The sequence below is a fragment of the Hyla sarda genome, chromosome 8 (assembly GCF_029499605.1).
Source record: "Hyla sarda isolate aHylSar1 chromosome 8, aHylSar1.hap1, whole genome shotgun sequence".
In the NCBI taxonomy this organism is placed as follows: domain Eukaryota; kingdom Metazoa; phylum Chordata; class Amphibia; order Anura; family Hylidae; genus Hyla; species Hyla sarda.
Window position 1 is genome coordinate 195,579,770 of NC_079196.1, and position 22,684 is coordinate 195,602,453.

Genomic DNA, 22,684 nt, shown 5'->3' on the forward strand with positions numbered 1-22,684 from the left:
ACTTCGGCCTCTCCGCCACTCCCATAGAAATGAATGGAGCGCAAGAGTTCCTCACTGGAAGCCAGGGTCCCATTCGGGAGATCGTAGGTAGTCCCACCAGTAGGACCCCCCCCCCCAATCAGCTACTTATCCCCTATCCTGTGGTTAGTGGATAAGAGAGTTTTCACTGGACAACCCCTTTTAATTGTACAAAGGAAGAAACCCTATAGTAGAACAGAAATGCCTATTTCTCTGTATATCTGTCTCCTTTCCTGCTCTCCTCTCTCCTAAACTGATCGTTAACTCTGCAACAGCTCCTGTCCAGAAAGAAGACGGATTATGAACCTACTGATGGATCACATTACATGCTGCCCATTCAAATCTATGAAGTGAAAAGGAAGGGTAAGTGGCTGGAGAGACGACAGATTTACAATGGCTGGAATTGTAAGGCGTATTTAAGCATTACAGGGGTGTTCTCACATAAGCATATTATGGGTATGCTATAACAACTACAGCTCTTAAACTACAAATCCCAGCATGCCCAGACAGTCTTCAGCTGTCTGAGCATGCTGAGTGTTGTAGTTTTGCAACAACTGGAGGCACACTGCTTGGAAAAACACTACCCTATGGCTCGTGACGAGCTGGAAAACAAAGGTACTTAAAGGGGTACTCTGTTGCAAACATCTTATCCCTATCCAAAGGATAGGGTATAAGATGTTAGATCATGGAGGTCCTGCCGCTGGGGACCCCTGTGATTTCAGCTGCGGCACCCCAGTCAATTGGTGCCCGGAGCGAACTCCGCTCAGTGCCAGATGACTGGCGATGCCAGCAGCCATGCCCCCTCTATTTACCTCTATGGAAGGGGGTGTGACTGCTATGTATTATCTGCCTCGCCCCATCCCATAGACATGAATGGAGGGGGTGTGGTGTGACTACACGAATGCGGAAGCTGCAAGCTGGACACCGCCGCAGCTGGCCCGGTGATCGTGTGGGTCCCCAGTGGCGGGACTCCGGCAATCTAACATCTTATACCCTGTACTTTGGATAGAGGGGTACTCCGCTCTAAACATCTTATCCCTGAAGTCCTTTTTAGTCTTGCAGCAGTGATGCTCTACAGCAGGTGGGCAGGAGTATCTGAGGCCCATTCATGTGAATGACTTAGAGAGGGCTACTCCGGTGTAAAAAAAAAAAAATTTTTTAACTGGTGCCAGAAAATAAATGACTTCTATAAAAAAAAAAAATTTTAAACCTTCCAGTACTTATTAGCGGCTGTATACTACAGAGGAAATTCTTTTCTTTTTGGATTTCTTTTCTGTCACGACCACTGTGCTCTCTGCTGACACCTCTGTCCATTTTAGGAACTGTCCAGAGCAGTATGTTTGCTATGGGGATTTTCTCCTGTTCTGGGTTCTGGACAGTTCCTGACATGGACAGAGGTGTCAGCAGAGAGCACTGCCAGACAGAAAAGAATTCCAAAAGGAAAAGAATTTCCTCTGTAGTATACAGCTGCTAATAAGCACTGGAAGGATAAAAAATTTTTAATAGAAGTAATTTACAAATCTGTTTAACTTTTTGGCATCAGTAAAAAAAAATATATATTTTTTTTAAATCTCCACCGGAGTAGCATAGCTGGTGGACAGCGCGCATCATACGGCAGGGAAGATCTGTAAATGAGATAAAACTAACATTCTAGTATTAGCATGCATGTATACAGACAGTAAAACTCCCTCTTATTAGGAAGCAATGGCATAAACTAGTGATACATCATCACTTCTTTCACTGTCTTAAAGTAACCTCATAAACACAGTCAAATATATGGGGGAGATTTATCAAAACCTGTGCAGAGGAAAAGTTGACCACTTGCCCATAGCAATCAATCAGATCGCTTCTTTCATTCTTGAAAAGGCATCTGAAAAATTAAAGAAGCGATCTGATTGGTTGTTATGGACAATTGGACAACTTTTCCTCTGCACATGTTTTGATAAATCAGATCGCTTCTTTAATCTTTCTTCAAAAATGAAAAGTGATCTGATTGGTTGCTATAGGCAAGTGGTCAACTTTTCCTCTGGACAGGTTTTGATAATTCTCCCTCTTTGTTTAGTCATTTTATGCGGGATGGTAGAAGTTTTCCGCTTTTTTTTTTTTTTTTTTTTTAATACACAGCATGTCCATTTATGCTGTAGATTTTCCCCATAGATTTTTTTTTTTTTTATAGCGAAGTCACGTTCTGCACTTTTTGTATACGGTATTCTGCAAATGAAATGCTGCAGATCTGCAGCAAGAATCTGCAACTGGATTTTAAATACATTAGGTATAATGTTAAAGTGTACCTGTCAGATCACCCCAAGAAAACTAAACTGTTATATGGTATATGTTTCTCAGTATCTCATCCTGATCATGAACATATTATTTTTGTGTCTCTGACCTATATTTCTCTCAGAATTAGCTTTATTTTTGAATTACCTTAAAGGGAAAACTTTTTTTTTTTTTTTATCAACTGGTGCCAGAAAGTTAAACAGATTTGTAAATTACTTCTATTACAAAATCGTAATCCTTCCAGTACTTATTTGCTGCTGAATACTACAGAGGAAATTGTTTTCTTTTTGGAACACAGAGCTCTCTGTTGACATCATGACCACAGTGCTCTCTGCTGACATCTCTGTCCATTTTAGGAACTGTCCAGAGTAGGAGAAAATCCCCATAGCAAACATATGCTGCTCTGGTCAGTTCCTAAAATGAACAGAGATATCAGCAGAGAGCACTGTGCTCGTGTTGTCAGCAGAGAGCTCTGTGTTCCAAAAAGAAAATAATTTCTTCTGTAGTATTCAGCAGCTAATAAGTACTGGAAGGATTAAGATTTTGTAATAGAAGTAATTTACAAATCTGTTTAACTTTCTGGCACCAGTTGATTAAAAAAAAAAAAAAAAAAATTTCCACGGGAGTACCCCTTTAACGTTGTCGACAAGAAGCAGGGGGGCAGGTCCTTTTCTTCTCCTCAGGTCATAACCACTCCCCCTCCCTCACTCTCCTCAGTCACTGGTCTCGAGTGAGCTTCTGTAACCCTTTCCTTTCTGGTTTTATGCTATACACACACAGGCCGGCATTTATCATTGTAGGTGTAAGTGAATTATTTTTCTACACCTTTTTTTTTGTGTGCTGTTAATGTGTAGGAGCAGCAAAGTCATTAAATGGTCACAGAGCATTTGATAAATTTTGTGCAGGTCCCATTTTCTGAAATGTCTCTCTTCACATACACCATAAAGCGAAGCCAAGCCTGGGCTGGTGTAGTTTGAGACTTTTCAGTGGCTTTGTTCCTTTTGTGAAAAGTCGCAGTTCATAAAACCCTTCCATATCCTGTGTATTGCCAAAATCTGTGGATTTCTACTCAAAATCAGCAGAAATGTGTAAAGCAAAAAGCGCAAATAAACCCTGCCTGCGCCTTTTTTGTGCCTTTTTGTAGGCACAAAAAACAGTCTAGAGACAGTGATAAACGTCGGCCACACTGTGTGCTTACAGCTTTTGCAAAACTACAGCTCCCACCATTCCCACCCATCCTTTGAGTTGTAGTTTTGCAACAGCTGGAGGCATATTATTGGTAAAACTCAGATTTACAGCAGTGTTGCTGCAGGCTGTGTTCCTCCTACTGTTGCAAAACTACAACTCCCAGCATGCCCATACATCATTTGGCTGTGCAGGCATGCTGGGACTTGTAGTTTTTCAACAGCTGGAGGCATATGATTGTAGTCCCTCTTTATTAGACACACACACACACACACACACACACACACACACACACACACTGACTTAATTTATTCATACACATGCACATTACCTAGACAACACAGATTTACACACATACATATATATCCACACACACATATATATACATGCAAGGACGTTTACTTTAAAAAAAAAAAAATCCTCCATTCAGTCCCCATCTTCAGTCACCAGCTTCTTTCATCATCTGCTCACAGGCAGCAGTGTACTCCCCTTCTCCCCCCTTCTCCTCACAGAGGAGGCTGTGAAGTAAACTCAGACAGTGAGGGAGCCGATCACAGCAGCTTTAGCTCTGCAGACCTGTCAATCATGAAGCTGGTCCATGACGTAGGTGATGACGAGTGGACATAGCCAGGCTGGTATATATCCCAGGAGGCAGGGAGGCTGTTTTATGACTGGCTTTTTCAGTATGAAATACAGAATTTTTTTTTTAATGAAAGCAATTGCAAAACTTATTGGTTTTGCATGCTTTACACCATATCAACAGTTTTTATATCTGACAGCGCCCATTTAAAGGGGTTCCTCCGGTGAAGACCTTTTGTCTTTTAAATCAACTGGTGGCAGAAAGTTAAACATATTTGTAAATTACTTCTATTAAAAATCTTAATCCTTCCAGTACTTATTAGCTGCTGAATGCTACAGAGGAAATTCCTTTCTTTTTGGAACATTGACGACATCACGAGCACAGTGCTCTCTGCTGACATCTCTGTCCATTTTAGCAACCATGCATAGCAGATGTATGCTAAGGGCAGCATGGTGGCTTAGTGGTTAGCACTGCTGCCTTGCAGTGCTGGGGCCTTGGGTTCAAAAAAAGGACAACAATAAATAAAGCGTTATTATTATTATAATAACGTCAGCAGAGAGAACTGTGCTTGTGATGTCATCAGAGAGTATTCCAAAAAGAAAAGAATTTCCTCTATAGTATTCAGCAGCTTATAAGTACTGGAAGGATTAAGATTTTTTACAGTAATTTACAAATATGTTTAACTTTCTGCCACCAGTTGATTTAAAAGAAAAAAGGTTTTCACCGTAGTACCCCTTTAAAATAATCTGCACTATTTGTTGTTGGCGATTTTGGCATGGAATGTACCCTGACACTACAGAATCTCCATCCAGAGATTCCCTCTACTGCTGGCACCGACTAAATCAGCATTAAGACCATTCATAGACAGCAATGTATTTCCAATCAGAATCTGATGAGTTACATTTTTTTATTTCTGTGGCAAAACTTTTCCGCTTGAAAATTCAGTAGTGTGAATGATCCTGTAGGGGCCATGCGCCCTAAGGTAATTGTATTTCCAAGAGGAAATGATTAGCTGAATCTGCTTACAGCAGCCTCCTCTTGTTTCCACTGGGTTTCTGCTGCTCTCTATGTGTTTTGGATGTTCTGTACCGGAACTTCCAAGGAGGATCCAGATTCCACCAAAAGAACTAACCTCTTTGTTCTTTCGGCAGAATCAGCTCGGAAAAGCCCAATTGAACTTTTATTTCTGTTGTTAAATTTGGTGCAACAGATTAGCTGATTCAGGGCGGTGCGGATTCCTCGTTGAATTTCCTCCATTTTCTAGCTTGTCTGCAGTGTGGAAGCTCTGTGTGGAGCAGGGTTGTGTTCTGCTGCTCCATACAACTCTATGGGACAGTGTTTCCCAACCAGGGTGCCTTCAGATGTTGCAAAACTACAACTCCCAGAATGCCTTGACAGCCAAAGGCTGTCCAGGCATGCTGGGAGTTGTAGTTTTGTAACATCTGGAGACACCCTGGTTGGGAAACACTGCTATGGGATGTGTGGATTTGGCATAGGGATAGTTGTCAGAATTAGACGGTACAATGAAAAGTTCCTAAATGCACTTTAATTTTTTTAATCAGATTATATATATATATATATAAATTTTTTTAAATTTTTTTTCAGCAAGTACAATTTAAATGAAACCCAAATCCCCATTGTCACATAACACATCTCTTACACACACAAAATGGTCCCAAGTCCACCACGACTCCAGATCCAGAGCACAACTTGGAGAAAGAGAACAAAGCGAGAGTGCAACTTTTCCTCTGGATAGGTTTTTGATAAATCTCCAAGGAGGATCTAGATTCCACCAAAAGAACTAACCTCTTTGTTCTTTCGGCAGAATCAGCTCGGAAAAGCCCAATTGAACTTTTATTTCTGTTGCCAAAGGCTGTCCAGGCATGTTGGGAGTTGTAGTTTTGCAACATCTGGAGGCACCTTGGTTGGGAAGCACTGCTATGGGATGGGTGGTGTAGTGATAGTTGTCAGAATTAGACGGTACAATGAAAAGTTCCTATTTACGCTTTTTTAAAAAAAAAATTTTAACAAGTACAATTTACATGAAACCCAACTCCCCATTGTCACCTAACACCACCACGAGTCGAAATACAGAGCATCACTTGGAGAAAGAGACCAAAGTGAGAGTGCACGTGAAAGATCAAAGAAATAATACCGTCCAAAAAGGTCATAGCAACAATGAGACATTAGACACATAATAATACAAACAGGTCCCTTACCAACTGTTGGGGCCTAACCTATAAACCTGCACCCAGGGATCCCAAACCATATGGAACTTACGCATGGCTTTACGCTTTTCATAGATAACCCTCTCTAAACGAATAAGTGTAACCCTAGCAACTGAATTAGCTACCATAGGGGGACTCGCTCGTATCCAGTATTTTGCTATTAGCTTTCTTGCCAGTTCAATCCCCCCAATGGCTCTGTTCCACACCCTATTAGGCCCAGCAGACAGGGCTTCGATTCCAATGTTATCACTATCCCATACACACTACGGATGAGTGACAGCACCTCCCTCCAGAAAGGAACCAAGACTGGGCATTCCCACACCATGTGAAACAGATGAGCCCCCAACTGGCCACATTTAGGGCATGAAGAGTCAGGTCTAAGACCCAGTCTACGCAGGAGCCAGGAGTTACACCCTGTGTAGAAGGAACAGCTGCGACAAGCGGATAGCCTCAGAGAGGGACAGCAGGGGAGTATAGGACAAAGTAGAGGACCACTCTTCATATGACAAGGGCCCCAAGTCACCCTCCCACTTACCATGGACCAACAAGGGAAATTTCTCATGATAAGAGTGTAACAGCTCCCCGTAAAGCCATGAAATAACCCCAATTAATGAAAACCGATTCTAAAACAGCATTAATATGGATCTCCAGCCTATTTACACTTCTACATCAGCTGTAACTACTGTCACTTCCACCAGCTGGCCCGCTCCAATGATGTATGGCTGGAGCTTCCCCTATGAGTAATGTCTTCTGGGTGCCCATAGCCGTTCCCCGTGTGCTACGGCTTTTGCTGAATCAGCCATTTCATGGTCTCAGTTTGCAGCGTGTTGCTTTTAGTAGGTTGTGTAATCCTCTGTTGGTGAGTGATAGCTGATACCAGCGCTAGATGTCAGATGTACTTCAGTGCTTGCATTAGGAAAGCTAATACATACAATGATCACCAGCTTAGGCCTGTAAACAACAAACATGGTATATATGGACAGTCAGTATTTCCCAACCAGGGTGCCTCCAGCTGTTCCAAACTACAACTCCCAGCATGCCCAGACAGCCATGCCACACTGGTTGGGAAACACTACTGGCTCTATAGATGAATTTTATAGCTTTTTACTATGCCATACGGTTATAAAACCATTACTATGGTAATACCTTGTACCAGGCACTACATTTGCCACCATTGTTTATGCTGCTTAGCAGCTCTGTACAAACTCTTTTACTGCATACACAGATATTCTAGGATAAAAAATACCTCTTTACATACAGAATCAGGTGGATCATGCCAGAGTTTTCTTTTATTTCGAGCCACACCACTATCTCAAAGGGGTACTCCGGTGGGAAAAAATGTTTTCAAATCAACTGGTGCCAGAAAGTTAAAACAGATTAGTAAATTACTTCTATTTAAATATCTTCTTAATCCTTCCAGTACTTAGCTGCTGTATGCTCCAGAGGAAGTTGTGGAGTTCTTTTGTGTCTTACCACAGTGCTCTCTGCTGACACCTCTGTCCATATAAGGTACTGTCCAGAGCAGGAGAGGTTTTCTATGGGGATTTGCTTCTAATCTGGACAGTTCCTGACATGGACAGAGTTGTCAGCAGAGAGCACCGTGGTCAGATTGAAAAGAACAACTCAACTTCCTCTGGAGCATACAGCAGCTGATATGTGCTAGAAGGGTTAGGATATTTAAATAAAAGTAATTTACAAATCTGTTTAACTTTCTTGCACCAGTTGATTTGAAAACATTTGTTTCTACCGGAGTTCCCCTTTAAGCTGGATATGCTGTACCAGTGTTCCATTTGTCATTGCAAAACTACAACTCTCAGCTTGCCTGGACAGCCACAGGCTGTCTTGGGTATGCTGGGAGTTATAGTTTTGCAACAGATGGGTGTCTTTGGTTCTCCTAAAATTGGCCAGTAGGAGTAATAAATGTAATGCAGTGTTTCCCAACCAGGGTGCCTCCAGCTGTTGCAAAACCAACTCCCAGCATGCTGGGAGTTGTAGTTTTGCAACAGCTGGAGGCACCCTGGTTGGGAAACACTGGTCTTGAAGGTTTCTATGGCAGGTTCTAATCCTTGGGTCCCCTACTGATCAACACAACACAGCAAACCCCTAGGGAAAGTTACCCATTCTACTCCATTCCAAACACATGACCACTTGGCTGAGCTGAGTGTTCATGTTATTGGAAGGATCAGAAGAGATAAGCTGATACAGAATGGTATCCGTTTATATGGCTTAATCTAATACTGCAGTGCTGCTATTTAGCTTAAAAAGGGTTTCATTCAAAAGCTGTCCGGGCCTGCTGGGAGTTGTAGTTTTGCAACAGCTGGGGGCACCCTGATTGGGAAATTCTGGTCTAATGTATACAGCCAGCCTAAAGAGGGTTATACAGGATTAGAAAAGCTTAGCTGTTTTCTTCCAAAAACAGCACCACCCCTGTCCTCAGGTTGTGTGTGGTATAACAACTCTGCTCCACTCACTTTAATGGATCTCTGCTGCAATAGCACACACAAACTGAGGACAAGAGTTGCACTGTTTGTAAAAGAAACCAGCTGTGTTTTTCTACTCCTTTAGCGCCATGATAGATCTTCATGCACTTTGCAATCCGAAATTTTTCACTTGACTCTCTTTAACCCCAGGGGGATGAGAAATGGACATGCATGATAAACCCCTCTCCAGCCTCACAGGAATGGGATCCTTATCCTAGATGGTGCGGCATGGACCATGACAGTGGTCCATGTATGCGTTGCCAAAGGCCTTGTTCACATGGTGGCATGTCTGACAAAACTTCTGGGTGGACATCCCGCAGACACCCACAGAACATGCCAGCGTTAGGACCGCTTGGAAATACGCTCTTTCCATCAATGGCAACGCGTTTCCGAGCGGATTCCACAGAAAGAATAGACAAGTCTATTCTTTTTATGGACACCGGAATCTGGATTTCTAAGAGATAAAATTATATAAAAATATATCATTCCAACCAGTGCCTTTAAAAGGTATATGATATGTGAGAATATAGGGTGAAAACATAATAGATAGAATAACTAGTCCGATTATAAATAATCAGAATTAATGTATAAAAATATTTTAATATCGAATATATATATATATATATATATATATATATATATATATATATATATATATAATATTGTAAATTTGAATAGCCATATTAGTCCAGTGATGCAGTATCTTGTAATACCTTTTTTATTGGACTAACAGCATTTTGTGGAGAAGCTTTCGGGATTCCTCCCTTTATCAAGTCCAAAGCAAATCTAAGCTCACAAGCAGAATACACAGGTTACATCTCACAAATATGCAGGGGTTAAGACAATAGATGTGGAGAACATGTTCCTATAGCAGGACAATGTATGGCCTATCTTAGTGTGAATTCTCCACATCTATTGTCTTAACCCCTGCATATTTGTGAGATGTAACCTGTGTCTTCTGCTTGTGAGCTTAGATTTGCTTTGGACTTGATAAAGGGAGGAATCCCGAAAGCTTCTCTCTACAAAATTCTGTTAGTTCAATAAAAAAAGGTAATAGAAGATACTGCAACATTTTTTGATTTGCATATATATATATGTGTGTGTAATATGAGAACTGTCGCAGGGCCCTCGGGGCAGACTAAAAAAAATAAAAAATAGAGGAAGTCCCACTGTGTGCACAGTGCTGCAGAATCGCATTGCAAACAATGGGACTCTGCTGCAGCAGAATGTTTGTGCAGAAATTCCCCCATGGGAACATAGCCAAAAACTGGTGTAAATGTAAATGTATAATGTACAGGGTTTGTAACGTAATGATCATTGCATCCATCTTCAGGCATGGTTCCTACTATATACTCAAAACAACACAAAAACATGATTTAAATTATTTTTTTCTGGATCCACATCTTTAATGAACTCCTGTATCCTCTTAGAAATTTACACAAACGAATGAAAAAAAAAAAAACACAGCCAATCCATTGTCCCGTAATAATCCAGGAGACAAAAATGGTTTCAGAAATCCTCAAGGTTGTCCGTAAAAAACTATTCCATCAATCTTCCCGGAGGAGCGGCCAGCGCACACACAGAGCATATTATTTGAAATGACTTTAACGCATTGTCCCATTTTTATTCAGCATCTGTTATTGCATGTGAGAAGAATATCAATGTAAACTCTAAATGAAGAGGAGACCGGACCGGACGCCGCGCTGACCTTGGACTCACAGATTAGGCCCCCAGTGGGTTTCTGCTATTTGCATTGGTGATTGCAGAGAACGATTTACAAGAATTAATAAAAACATACAAAGATTTTTTTTTTGGCATCACTTCAAAATTGTTACAAAAATATTAAACAATGTAAAAACAGTATAAAGGATCTATCTACTCACAAATACAATACAACAGACAGAAGACGTTTGGCTAAGGATGCTAATACATAGAATCAAGTCGCTCCATCCTTGGCAAGGTCATGACCTGATGCAGACCAATTCAATTTATACAAGAGTTTCTGTACAATCTTGTGGGTGAACATCGATCCCATGAACGGAATGGGTCCTTTAAGACACCCACTGGTCAGAAACAATGGTAAACAAAAGCAGCTGGAGTCACTGGCCCCAGGAACTCCAAAGTTTTGGTTGAACATCTTGGTTTGTCCCTCTCGAGCCCTAGAGTTCATCGTCTGATATGATAAGCATCATCTTCTCGTTCTGTTTCTTTTTCCTGCCCTGTTGCCCATTGCTGGCAACTGCGTGCCCGTTCTGTCCTTGAGATTTTTGCTGCATGTCCTGCATGGACTGTTGGGTGTACTGTTGGTAAGCTGGAGAGAAGTTGTGGATGGCATCTTGCACAATGTCATGTGGGCTTATTGTCTCTTTTAATCCACTGGAAATGCTCTGCATGGGTGCTACATTTGCTGTAAGAAAAATATAATTAAATATTGTTATAGAAAGTTTCTCCCAGTCACTCTCAAAGACTAATGAGATACAGCTAAGCTGGTGTTGGGAGTCTTGCAGGTCATGGAATGCTCTTTGGGGGGAAAAAAAAGTATGCAAAGTATCCTAGTACCACCTGTTGGAAGATGCTTGAGAGAAGGGGTGAAAAATACAGGGGGCGCTCCCTGGTAAGGTGTATCCACTTGTGTGTACCCTCCACCACACCCGGGTGATATACCAACCTTGTATGTACTTGCGCTGGATTAGGCTGCGCTAGGGAAGGTGGCGGTGTGCAGGGTATACTGGCTGCTGCTCTCTAACTGGTATCGGATCACCCAGAGTGGTGTCCGATAGTAAGGCAATGGGAGTATAGACAGGAAAAAAACGGTTCGGCTAGGCGCTGCTCAGTGTGCGGTCGATAAATGAGGACTCTAGTAGCACAGAACAATAAAAAAAACGTTATTGATGTATTCGGGACAACGCGTTTCGGCATCCACTGATCCCTTCCTTAGGTCCACTTACAGTTGTAAAAGAATAAATACATATAAAACACATGTGGAAGGTTTATACCTTCTATACAACCCCCCCCCCCCCATCTATCCCTCCAGAAGGTATACACCTTCCACATGTGTTTATATGCATTTATTCTTTTAGAACTGTTAGTGGACCTGAGGAAGGCATCAGTGGATGCCGAAACACGTTGTCCCCAATACATCAATAACTTTTTTAATGTCCTGTGCTACTCGAGTCCTCATTTATCGGCCGCAGACTGAGCAGCGCCTCGCCGAATCGGTTTTTTCCTATCTATACTCCCATTACCTGTTGGAACAAGCTTTCACCCCATGACAAGCCTTGGAACATGACTAGAGATTATCAACCAAACCAGAATTTCCTACTAAATACAATGACATCTGTTTTGGGCTTCTTGCTTGGCCTATAATACTCCGTAGGCCAGGTAGGTGATCTCCTCAAAGAATCATATCACCTTCTCACACTCTTAAGGACCCAAAGCGGTGATGCCTAGTTGTCTAGTGACCTGAGCTTTTGCCAGTAAAACCTACAAAACCCTCTTTGCTGCTTTTGAGTAATGGCTGTAGAGGTGCCCTGGGTCATATCACACCAGTCCTGGTACTGCTTATAGCCATTTACAAAGGAGGGGTTTAGGAGGGTTAACTGCTAAAAGCTTAAAATTTTGTTTTCTCAGTAAATGCTTAAGGAGAAATGTGGCAGAAAACTTTTAACATCCCCTGTGCCTGGGCTGCAAAAGCAAACTTTAACTCACCTTCCAATGTTCCCCCGGTATCGGCGTCCCTTTCCTCCAGCGCTGCACGGCTCGGAACGTCAAACTGCTTCTTAGGCTCGGAACGTCAAACTGTGCACAGCGTATCGCTGGCCGCAGCGAAGTCCCTCTTCGGCTGATGATAGGGTGAGCGCACTGTCATGTAAGGAGCTCTGCCCCTGCCTTCTCCCTGCTGCCCGGGCTCCTTACATGATAGTGCGCTCAGCCTATCATCAGCCGAGGCTGGACATTGCTGTGGCCAGCGATACGCTAAGCATAGTGTGACGCTCCGAGCCTAAGAAGCAGGGACCCGAGCAGCGCCAGAGTAACGGAACGCCAATATCGGCGCAACAGGGGAAGGAAGGGGAGTTAAAGTTATTTTTTTTTGTTTGTTTGTTTTTGCAGCCCGGGCACAGGGGATGTTAAAAGTTTTCCGCCGCATTTCTCCTGTAGTACTATGAGCATCCACATAGGTATTGTTAAAACGTTACTGTGTAATATTTACTTATCCAGGTTTTAGATTTCATTTAACACCATTTAGTAGCTATGATGGTGGCGAAACACCACATGACCACCAAGACTGCCGATTGTCTGAGGTGGTCACGTGATGTCAGCTCCAAAAAGAAGGCTGGGGGGCACACCGCAGCCTGTATGGGTAATTAGCTAACTTTGTTATTTTAATGCATTTGGGGCCTTTTCAATAATAATACATTTTAAAATGTGGGTTGTCCGGCAAAAAGGGTTTGTCTACAAACATACCCAGACTGCCAAAAAAATTAAAAACAGAACAAAAAACCCTTACCATTCTTGGTCTCCACAGCTTCCGGTATCACTGCTCCCACTCTTCGCTGTCATACACTTCCTGGGTACTGGGGGTCAATATGTCAGCTTAGCCAATTACTGGCTTAGGCAGAGCACCGCTGTGGCACCCAGGAGGTGTATCATGGCGAAGAGTGGGAGCAGTGATACCATAAGCTACGTGGACTGATTGAGAGGTAAGGATAGGTTTTCTGCCATTACTTAGCAGACCGACATGTATCTGATTTATTTATTTTTTCGTAAAGACTCAGCGAGGATGCCGTAACTGTGTGACCTCTTAAAAGGAATTCTCCGTTGGAAAGAATTTTTTTTAATTCAACTGGTGCCAGAAAGTAAAACAGATTTGTAAATTACTTCTATTTAAAACAAATCTTAATCCTTCCAGTACTTACCAGCTGCTGTATACTACAGAGGAATTTATTTTCTGTCTGACCACAGTGCTCTCTGCTGACACCTCTGTCCATGTCAGGAACTGTCCAGAGCAGAACAGGGTTTGCTATGGGGATTTGCTCTGCTCTGGACAGTTCCTGACATGCACAGAGGTGGCAGCAGAGAGCACTGTGGTCAGACAGAAAAGAACAATTCAACTTCCTCTATAGTATACAGCAGCTGATAAGTACTGGAAGGGTTAAGATTTTTTTTTTTTTTAAAGAAGTAATTGAAAAATCTGTTGTACTTTCTGGCACCAGTTGATTTAAAAAAAAATAAAAAATTCCACTGGGGTACCCCTTTAAGAGTCCTAATCTCCATCCAGGAGTGTCCATCAGTGACCCCCTACATTATGTCTCAATCCCAATATGGAATCATTACCTGTAGAGTTCTCTTTTTTCTCCCGGTATACTTGGCAGGTGAAGGCGTAGCGCAGAGCAATGGCTGCAAACAGCATTTCAATGCAAATGATAAAGTTCTGATATCCAGCAGCTACTGTCCCTGCGCCGACCGTGTTTCCATTGATGATCTGTACTTCAGGAATTGCGCCACATCTTTCCAGTATTGCCAGGAGCATTCCTACAAGAAAAAGGTAAGATATAGTAAGTTAGCGTATCCCATACCAAATGTCTAGGAACTCTCTGGGCAAAGCTGATGATAATCTGACTTTTACGGGACGTAAGGGAATGGGACATGACCATCAGGGCTTGTACACATCAGTTTTGCCATTATTGTTTATTAAAATCATTGTTTCCCAACCAAGGTGCCTCCAGCTGTTGCAAAATTACAACCTCCAGCACTGCTGGTAGTTGTAATTTTGCAACAGCTGGAGGCACCCTGGTTGGGAAAAACTGCTTTAAGTAGTTACCCATCAGCCATGCTAAAACATTCTAAATGTGAAGTATGTTTGTAGTAGTAGTTCTAAAGTTTTTTTTACCCAATTTCCAGATCTTAAAGAAGCACTCTAGGTTATTGGAGTTTGTTTTTTGCCCATATAATGCACACAGAGTAAAAAAAAAAAAAAAAGTAATAGATGCAGCTAAGTCATGTGATCACTAGTCTGACTTTCCAAATTTTCTAGTGCTTATTAGTTAGAACAGGATGTCCGTTTGGGGTTCTGATTTCCTGGGGATTACAGGATGACATCATCACCTACCAGATCCCTTTCCTCAAGCTCCATCTGCTATCTTTATTGGATCAGGATATTTAGTAGTTATACACCTCCCCCTCCAGCTCTATCTGTATACTGCTGCTGTTTTCTCTATGGGATCAGAATAAATAGTAGTTATACACATCCCTCCAGCTCTATCTGTATACTGCTGCTGCTATCTTTATGGGATCAGGATATAAAGTAGTAATATACCTCCTCTCCAGCTCTATATGTATACTGCTGCTGCTATCTCTATGCAATCAGGATATAAAGTAGTTATACACCACCCATTCAGCGCTATCGGTATACTGCTGCTGCTATCTTTATGGGATCAGGATATATTAACCAAACACAAAAGGATATATATAGTAGTTACACACCTTCACTCAGCTCTATCTATATACTGCTATCTCTATGGGATCAGGATATATAGTAGTTAAACAAGTCCCCTGAGTCCATACATTGCATATCTTACAGCCTTTTTTCAGTTTTTTGCTGTGATTTTTCCAACATCATGGCAAAAATGGCGATATTGTACCGCATGTGTGCAAATAACTGTAAAAGTGCATTATTTTTTATTAGATTTTGGAAAAGCCTTGCAAAAACAGCTAAAATGCAGTAAAAATTCTATCTGTTATCACAGCCTAAATACATCAAATCTTAATGTAGGCGTTTTTTCTTTGCCTTTTTTTTTTTGGTGTGATTTCTTTTATCCTGTGACTCAAAGGTTTCTATTGATGAATGGGGGGAAATGTTACGCCCACACTGCATTTTTTCTTGGCGTTTTATTTTTCCTCCCATAGAAGTCTTTGGGAGTTAAAAACAACAAGATTCCCTTAAAAAAATGCCATAGTTTTTTTTTAAAACTACTGCTGAACCAATAAAGAGTGTAAAAATGCCAAATAAAAAAATGTCAAGTAGGTTTGGCATTTCATATCATCCTATTGGCTCCAAGCTAACATCTGGAAGCGTGAGGTTTTTTTTAAGGTTTTAATTAAGGTTTTTTTTTTCTATGTTTTTATTTTTGCCAAGTGGACACTAAGCCTCATGGGGGTGAGGATTCGATACACAAATTATAAAATTTATAGTATTGGGTCACGTGTACCAACCTTGCCAAAATGACAAAAAGATGACAGCTTTGATGGTGAGAAACTTCAGCACAGGCTCAAAGGGATGCAGCAGCTCCTTGGTGGCGAAATAGAAGAGAAATAGGGCGTAGAGCGCCAGGCTGACCGAAAAGTTATATATAATCGTGATGTACAGGTAACCGCTCTGAACGCTGCAAAGACAAGATCAGATAATAGGGAGATTTAGTAATAAATAGTATAATATATATATATTATTTATATTTATATATATATATATATATATATATATATATGTGTGTATATATATATATATATATATATATATATATGTATATATATATATGTATATGTATATATATATATATGTATATGTATATATATATGTATATGTATATATATATATATATATGTATATGTATATATATATATATATGTATATGTATATATATGTATATGTATATGTATATATATATATATATGTATATGTATATGTATATATATATATATATATATGTATATGTATATGTATATATATGTATATATATGTATATGTATATATATATGTATATATATATGTATATATATATATATATATATATGTATATATATATGTATATGTATATATATATGTATATGTATATATATATATATATGTATATATGTATATATGTATATATATATATGTATATATGTATATATATATATATATGTATATATATATGTATATATATATATATATATATGTATATATATATGTATATATATATATATATATATATATGTGTATATACGGGAGGAGTATTTAACTCAGGGCGAGTTCACCACTCCTGGTGTGACGGAGCTTTCAAGGGCCACTAAGCACTCTGCAGGCATTCTGGGTAGGGGAATATGCAAATCAGCTCATCACATCACCTTTTCAGGCGATGTTCCTTGGTATCAGCTTAGCTCCAGTTACGGAATATACAAAGCTAATCAGGATTAATGCCAAACCAGAACTCTCTCTCCAGAAGGAAAGAGACCCATCTGCAGACAGCTGTTTCGGGGTTCTTGCCCCTCGTCAGTACAGAGCAGGGTAATCTGGCTTGGCTGAGATGAGGGGTCTAAGTTGGTCTAAGGCCCCTCATCTCAGTCAAACCAAATCACCCTGCTCTGTACTGACGAGGGGCAAGAACCCCGAAACAGCTGTCTGCAGATGGGTCTCTCTTTCCTTCTGGAGAAAGAGTTCTGGTTTGGCATTAATCCCGATTAGCTTTTTATATTCCGTAACTGGAGCTAAGCTGATACCAGGGAACATCGCCTGAAAAGGTGATGTAATGAGCTGATTTGTATATTCCCATATATATATATATATATATATATATATATATATATATTTATTATAGATAAAAATAATAGATATATTAATGTGAAAAGAGATGAAATTGACTTATGTCTTAAAATTTAGTAAGAAGCTTCAAAAGTACTTGTTACAAATTTAGGTTTCTGGCCCTTTAAGAGTTTTACAAGAGATATGCAGTTCAACCGCTTGCCTGTAGGTGGCACCAGTTTATTATAGAGTTACTGCTTGTCACGTGGTGTTGTCTATGCTGGAATGTGAGCAGTGAAGAGTCCAGAAGCAAGAGCAATCCCACACACAACCAGTGTTATGACTATTACTTTATATGTAAATTATAAAGTAAATATTTTTATAAGAAATAAATTATATTCTCTGCAAACATGACAGCTATTTAAAAAACACTATTGTACTGTAAGACTATCTTATTATCTACCAGAACATTAACCACACCAAGTGTTTCCCAAACAGGACACCTCAAGCTGTTGCAAAACTACAACTCCCAGCATGCCCGGACAGCCGTTGGCTGTCCGGGCATGCTGGGAGTTGTAGTTTTGCAACAGGTGGAATCAGGCTGGTTGGGATGTCTCGCTCCTAGACTCCCCATCAGTCATGAAAATGGAGGGGATGTAGCGCTGCTGTGTGTCCCTCTTTATTTTCACAATCGGTGTGGGTCCCAGAGTTAAATCCCCCACCAATAATAGCGATATGTCATTTGAGATGGTAATACCCCAGGGATTATCAGGAGCTAATTTCTTCCAAAAACAGCATCACCCCTGTCCTCAGGTTGTGTGTGGTATTACAACCTGGCTCCATTCACTTCAATAGAACAGAGTTGCAATGCCACATACAACCTGAGGACAAGTGTAGTGCTGTTTTTTTTTGTTTTTTTTTTGTAGAAATTAGCTCTGTTTTCTACGCCTGGATAACCCCATTTAGCATTTCCTAATTTTAATAGTTCTCCTTTAAAGAAACCCACATTATTAATTATATTATTTATTTATTTTAATAATAATAATAACAATAATAATAATTATTATAAATAATATAATAATAATGATAATAAATACTATTATTATTGTTGTTTATATATAATTATTTTATTCATTTATTTCAAGTAAAAATGCCACAAAGAATCACTTACTTGAAATCCCCATCGTGGTATTTCCCGAATGCTTGTAGGATTATTGTGACCACGGCCATGATGGGCTTCACTATGCAGAACTGTAGGGTTGCCTGTAAAAATAGTACACCATTGGTGAATCCTAAAAAATTAGGTACTGGTAAGAATTGATATTATCAGTGCTCAGATATGTCATAGTTAATTATGGTCACATTTACTTATTGTTCTCTCGTGTCCTACTATAGAAAACTTTTTTTTTATTTTTTTTATATGCACATATTATTAAAATGTCTTTTTGTTGTAACTGTTCTATTTTCCTTTCTATGGTTAAAATGTTTCAAATCTATAAATAAACAATTTTATAAAAAAAATAAAAAAATAGTACACCATTATGATATACAATGTACAGTGATCCCTCAACTTACAATGGCCTCAACATACAATAGTTTCAACATACAATGGTCTTTTCAGGATCATTGTAAGCTGAAACCAGACTCAACATACAGTGTACAGACAGTCCAGATCTGTGAAACATGTAAATGGCCGGAAGAACGACCAATCAGAATGGATATTTCACTGGTAAAACATCTGTATTACTGAAGCGTATGCACTGACTGGTGTCTGGTAGCGCCCCCTACAGTACAGGGAGGTATTACATGTTCTGTACTCCTTACCTGTACCAGGGTTAGCTGCTCCTTTGGACACCAGGTGAGGGCGACTACATGTTACTTTTTTAGGACACTGTGTACTGTACAGGACCCTGAAGAAGCTCCTGTCCGCTACATAGACCAGTGTTTCCCAAGCAGGGTGCCCCCAGCTGTTGCAAAACTACAACTTCCATCATGCCCGGACAGCCTTTGGCTGTCCGGCCATGCTGGGAGTTGTAGTCTTGCAACAGCTGGAGGCTCCCTGCTTGAGAAACACTGAAATAGACAGTGATTACAGCTCCCAGCAGATCTTTCTTACTTTTATATGTAAGGATTTGCTTTATCTATATTAGTTATCTACTTGTTTTTCTTTAATCCTCACTTTTACCTATTTTTAGATGACATTTTGGTGCCTTTAGAACCAATTACCAGATTTCCATAGAGTTCTGGTCTCAACATACAATGGTTTCAACATACAATGGTCGTCCCAGAACCAATTAATATTGTAACTTGAGGGACCACTGTATACATGTCTGTTAACCTATTAGTGTAAAGGAGCCATACAGGGGCCCGACTCTCCCCCCACCTGAGAAAAAGAATTGAGCATATCGAAATCCAACATGCAGGATAGTATTGTTTTTGGGGAGATATGCCACTGCTAGGCAGCTTTCTCCCCTGTCCCCATTCGAAATGCATGCACGCTCAGTGGAGTCGAGCGTGCATGTGTACGTTAGGATGGGGACGTGTAGCTGTCACACAAATTCTATTAAATAGAGCAATGTTCCCAAAACTGGGGCTCCCCAGCTGTTGGAAATCTACAACTCCCAGCATGCTGGGAGTTGTAGTTTTGCAACAGGTTGGGAAGTGAAGAACTAAAAAAAAAATAAAAAAAAAAAACAACAAGTTTCTGCAGGACGATGTGTAATTTATTTCATATGTGACATGTGATCCGTCAACTCAATGACCTATTTCCATATAGGAAATTTCTACAAAGAGAAGCAAATATATTAAAAAAATTAAATTAAATTAAAAAAATGTCTTAAAACAAGTGACATCACTGAACCACATCTCCTGTTTGTACAAGCTGTGCACATCAGCTGGTTCCATAGTGTAGTGGTTATCACGTCTGCTTTACACGCAGAAGGTCCTGGGTTCGAGCCCCAGTGGAACCACCTTTTTTCCCCCTCCGTTTTATAATGAATATTAAATTCTTAAATTATTATTTAAAAGCAAAATAGTTATAAAAAGTCATATTCCCATAAAGCAATTAATCCCAGATGCTCAGTGCATGCAAACTAAATATTTATAAAGTCAGACTAGTCTATAGTAGGCAACAAGATTCAACCTGCCATTTGTCTAGCAGAGATTAGGTAGTCACTTGAGCAGTGTTTCCCCAACAAGGGTGCCTCCAGCTGTTGCGAAACTACAACTCCCAGCATGCCTGGACAGCCAACGGCTGTCCGGGCATGCTGGGAGTTGTAGTTTTGCAACAGCTGGAGGCACCCTGGTTGGGGAAAAACTGCACTAGAGAGATCAGACTGGTGACTATGGGTAAGAACATCCCTTTATATGCTCTAGCTTTCTGATATAATCCCCACTGCAGCCCCCCAGACAGGCGACAGCTATGTATAGAGTTAGTGTCCAGTGGACAAGCATTGCTGTGATGGGTGCTGACTCACTGCAGACATTCCTCTCTAGTTATAGGTGTATTGGTATAATTATAGGGTTAATATGCTGCCTTTCTAAGTGCTTTAGGCATTTGGAAGCAACATAGGCTGTTATGCAGGTCTGCAGTATAAACCCCCTTCAGCAGCTTGTGTGCCCCCTAAAAACACTGTCCATTACAGTGACCCCCCCCCCGACCTACGATGGCCCCGACATACGATCATTTCAACATACGATGGTTTTGTATGTTGGGGCCATCACATAAACGGCTATCCGGCAGCACAGACTGCTTCAGCTGCCACCGGATAGCCGTTTACGGTGCCCCGTGTGGTCCGCTGACGATCACTTACCTGTCCTCGGGGCTCCGGCGCGTCCTCTTCGGGATCCCCTGCATCGTCGGCGCTCTCCATCGTCGTCATCACGTGCACGCCGTCCCTTCCAATAGGAGCGGCGTGCGTAGCGACGTGATGGTGCCGACTGAGAGCAAGAATGCCGGGGAAGCAGAGGCCTTGCCGCTGCGTCGGGGACGCGGCGACAGCGATGGAAGGCAACAGCCAGGGCAGCGGTGACGGTCCAGAGCGGCGGGGACACATTAGTATAACTTCCTATACCAGTGGTCTTCAACCTGCGGACCTCCAGATGTTGCAAAACTACAACTCCCATGCTGGGTGTTGTAGTTTTGCAACATCTGGAGGTCAGCAGGTTGTAGACCACTGTCCTATACTTTACATTGCACGGATCCCTCTACATACGATGGTTTCAACAAACGATGGTCCATTTGGAACGGATTACCATTGTATGTTGAGGGACCACTGTATAGGTCCCAAATATGGGCCATAGATATAGGTTAGTTCTTAGCTTCATCTACTAACCCTCTATTGCAGTGGTCTCCAAACGGTGGACCTCCAGCTGTGGCAAAACTACAACTCCCAGCATGCTGGGAGTTGTAGCTTTGCAACAGCGGGAGGTCCACCGTTTGGAGACCACTGCTGTATTGCTTTTTTGTACTGCCTATGACCTACAACTCTCATCCTCCCATTCTGATCTCCGATGCTTACAGTGTTCACCACCGCTCGTGTACACAGGAGCCTGCATGCTGCAGTAACACCATGTAGCGGTTGGTGTTGGTGCACATAACATCTGTACTATGGTAAGATGTTTTTGCTCCACTATCTCTGCCTGATCTCAGCCATCTACTGTTGTGGCATCACGCTACACTTATACAGTATAATCAGGTTGGCTGATATACTGGTTGGTGATACTGGCTTCCTTGTATCCCCCATTGCCAATACAACAGGACAAAAGTAACACCATGTACTATGCCCATACACTTTATTTAGGGTGCCTTCACACAGCCGTCTGTCCCAGTTTTTTTTTAGCCCCGTTTCGGTTCTGTTCTTGCAGGCTATAAACCGATTCAAAATGGTTTAAAAAAAAATCCCATTCATGTCAATGGGATTTTTTTTTACAATCCGAATGCACCGGTTTGCACTCATTTCCGTTTTTTTTACAGCAGAAAAAACGGCACATGCAGTATTTTTTCTTCTGTCCAGAAAACTGAAGAAAAAACGGATACAGTAAATTTAACATTGAAGTCTATGGAAAATGGATGAGCCTTTAATGTCATCCGTTTGCATCCGTTTTTTCAATCTGTTTTTTGATCCGTTTTTACTTTTGAGTATGCTCAGAACAAAAAAAAAAATTTGGGGTTTATTAACTGAACAAAAACGGATCCAAATGGATAACATCCGTTATAGTCATTTTTTTATTTTGACGGGAGAAGAACGGAACGGGTCTAGACGGCCGTGTGAACGCAGCCTAATTCTTATATCAGCTATCCTTTCCATCAACCCCCATATACATAGCAGCAGCTTATCTTCTCTGAGAACCAAATGATCAGGCATGTTGAACTTCAGCCTGACCTATCAGTCTCTCTTATTATATTTGTTTATTACTT

General features: G+C 40.9%; 2 protein-coding genes and 1 non-coding gene across 7 annotated transcripts in view; 2 read left to right on the top strand and 1 right to left on the bottom strand.

Moving 5' to 3' along the window:
- Positions 1–10,536, top strand: part of MAFK (MAF bZIP transcription factor K) — a 48,682-nt gene extending 38,146 nt beyond the window's left edge. Inside the window, exons 4-5 of one of the 3 annotated variants that reach the window (XR_008846915.1) lie at positions 294–381; positions 10,400–10,536. The gene's annotated coding sequence lies outside the window, so the exon portion shown is untranslated. Of the gene's footprint in view, positions 1–293; positions 382–10,198; positions 10,262–10,399 lie in introns of those variants that run through there. The other 2 variants (XR_008846916.1, XR_008846919.1) reach the window with 2 other exon arrangements.
- A 391-nt stretch (positions 10,537–10,927) lies between these two features.
- The window catches only part of TMEM184A (transmembrane protein 184A), a 42,307-nt gene continuing 30,550 nt past the window's right edge, over positions 10,928–22,684 (bottom strand). For all 3 annotated transcript variants that reach the window (XM_056534059.1, XM_056534061.1, XM_056534060.1), the window contains exons 6-9: positions 18,437–18,528; positions 15,981–16,150; positions 14,103–14,300; positions 10,928–11,175 (exon numbers count right to left, since the gene is read on the bottom strand). In XM_056534059.1, the coding sequence (XP_056390034.1) occupies positions 10,928–11,175; positions 14,103–14,300; positions 15,981–16,150; positions 18,437–18,528 (708 nt within the window). The remainder of the gene's footprint in view (positions 11,176–14,102; positions 14,301–15,980; positions 16,151–18,436; positions 18,529–22,684) is intronic.
- TRNAV-UAC (transfer RNA valine (anticodon UAC)) lies at positions 20,162–20,234 on the top strand. Its single transcript has one exon. It is a non-coding gene; the product is annotated as a tRNA-Val (tRNA).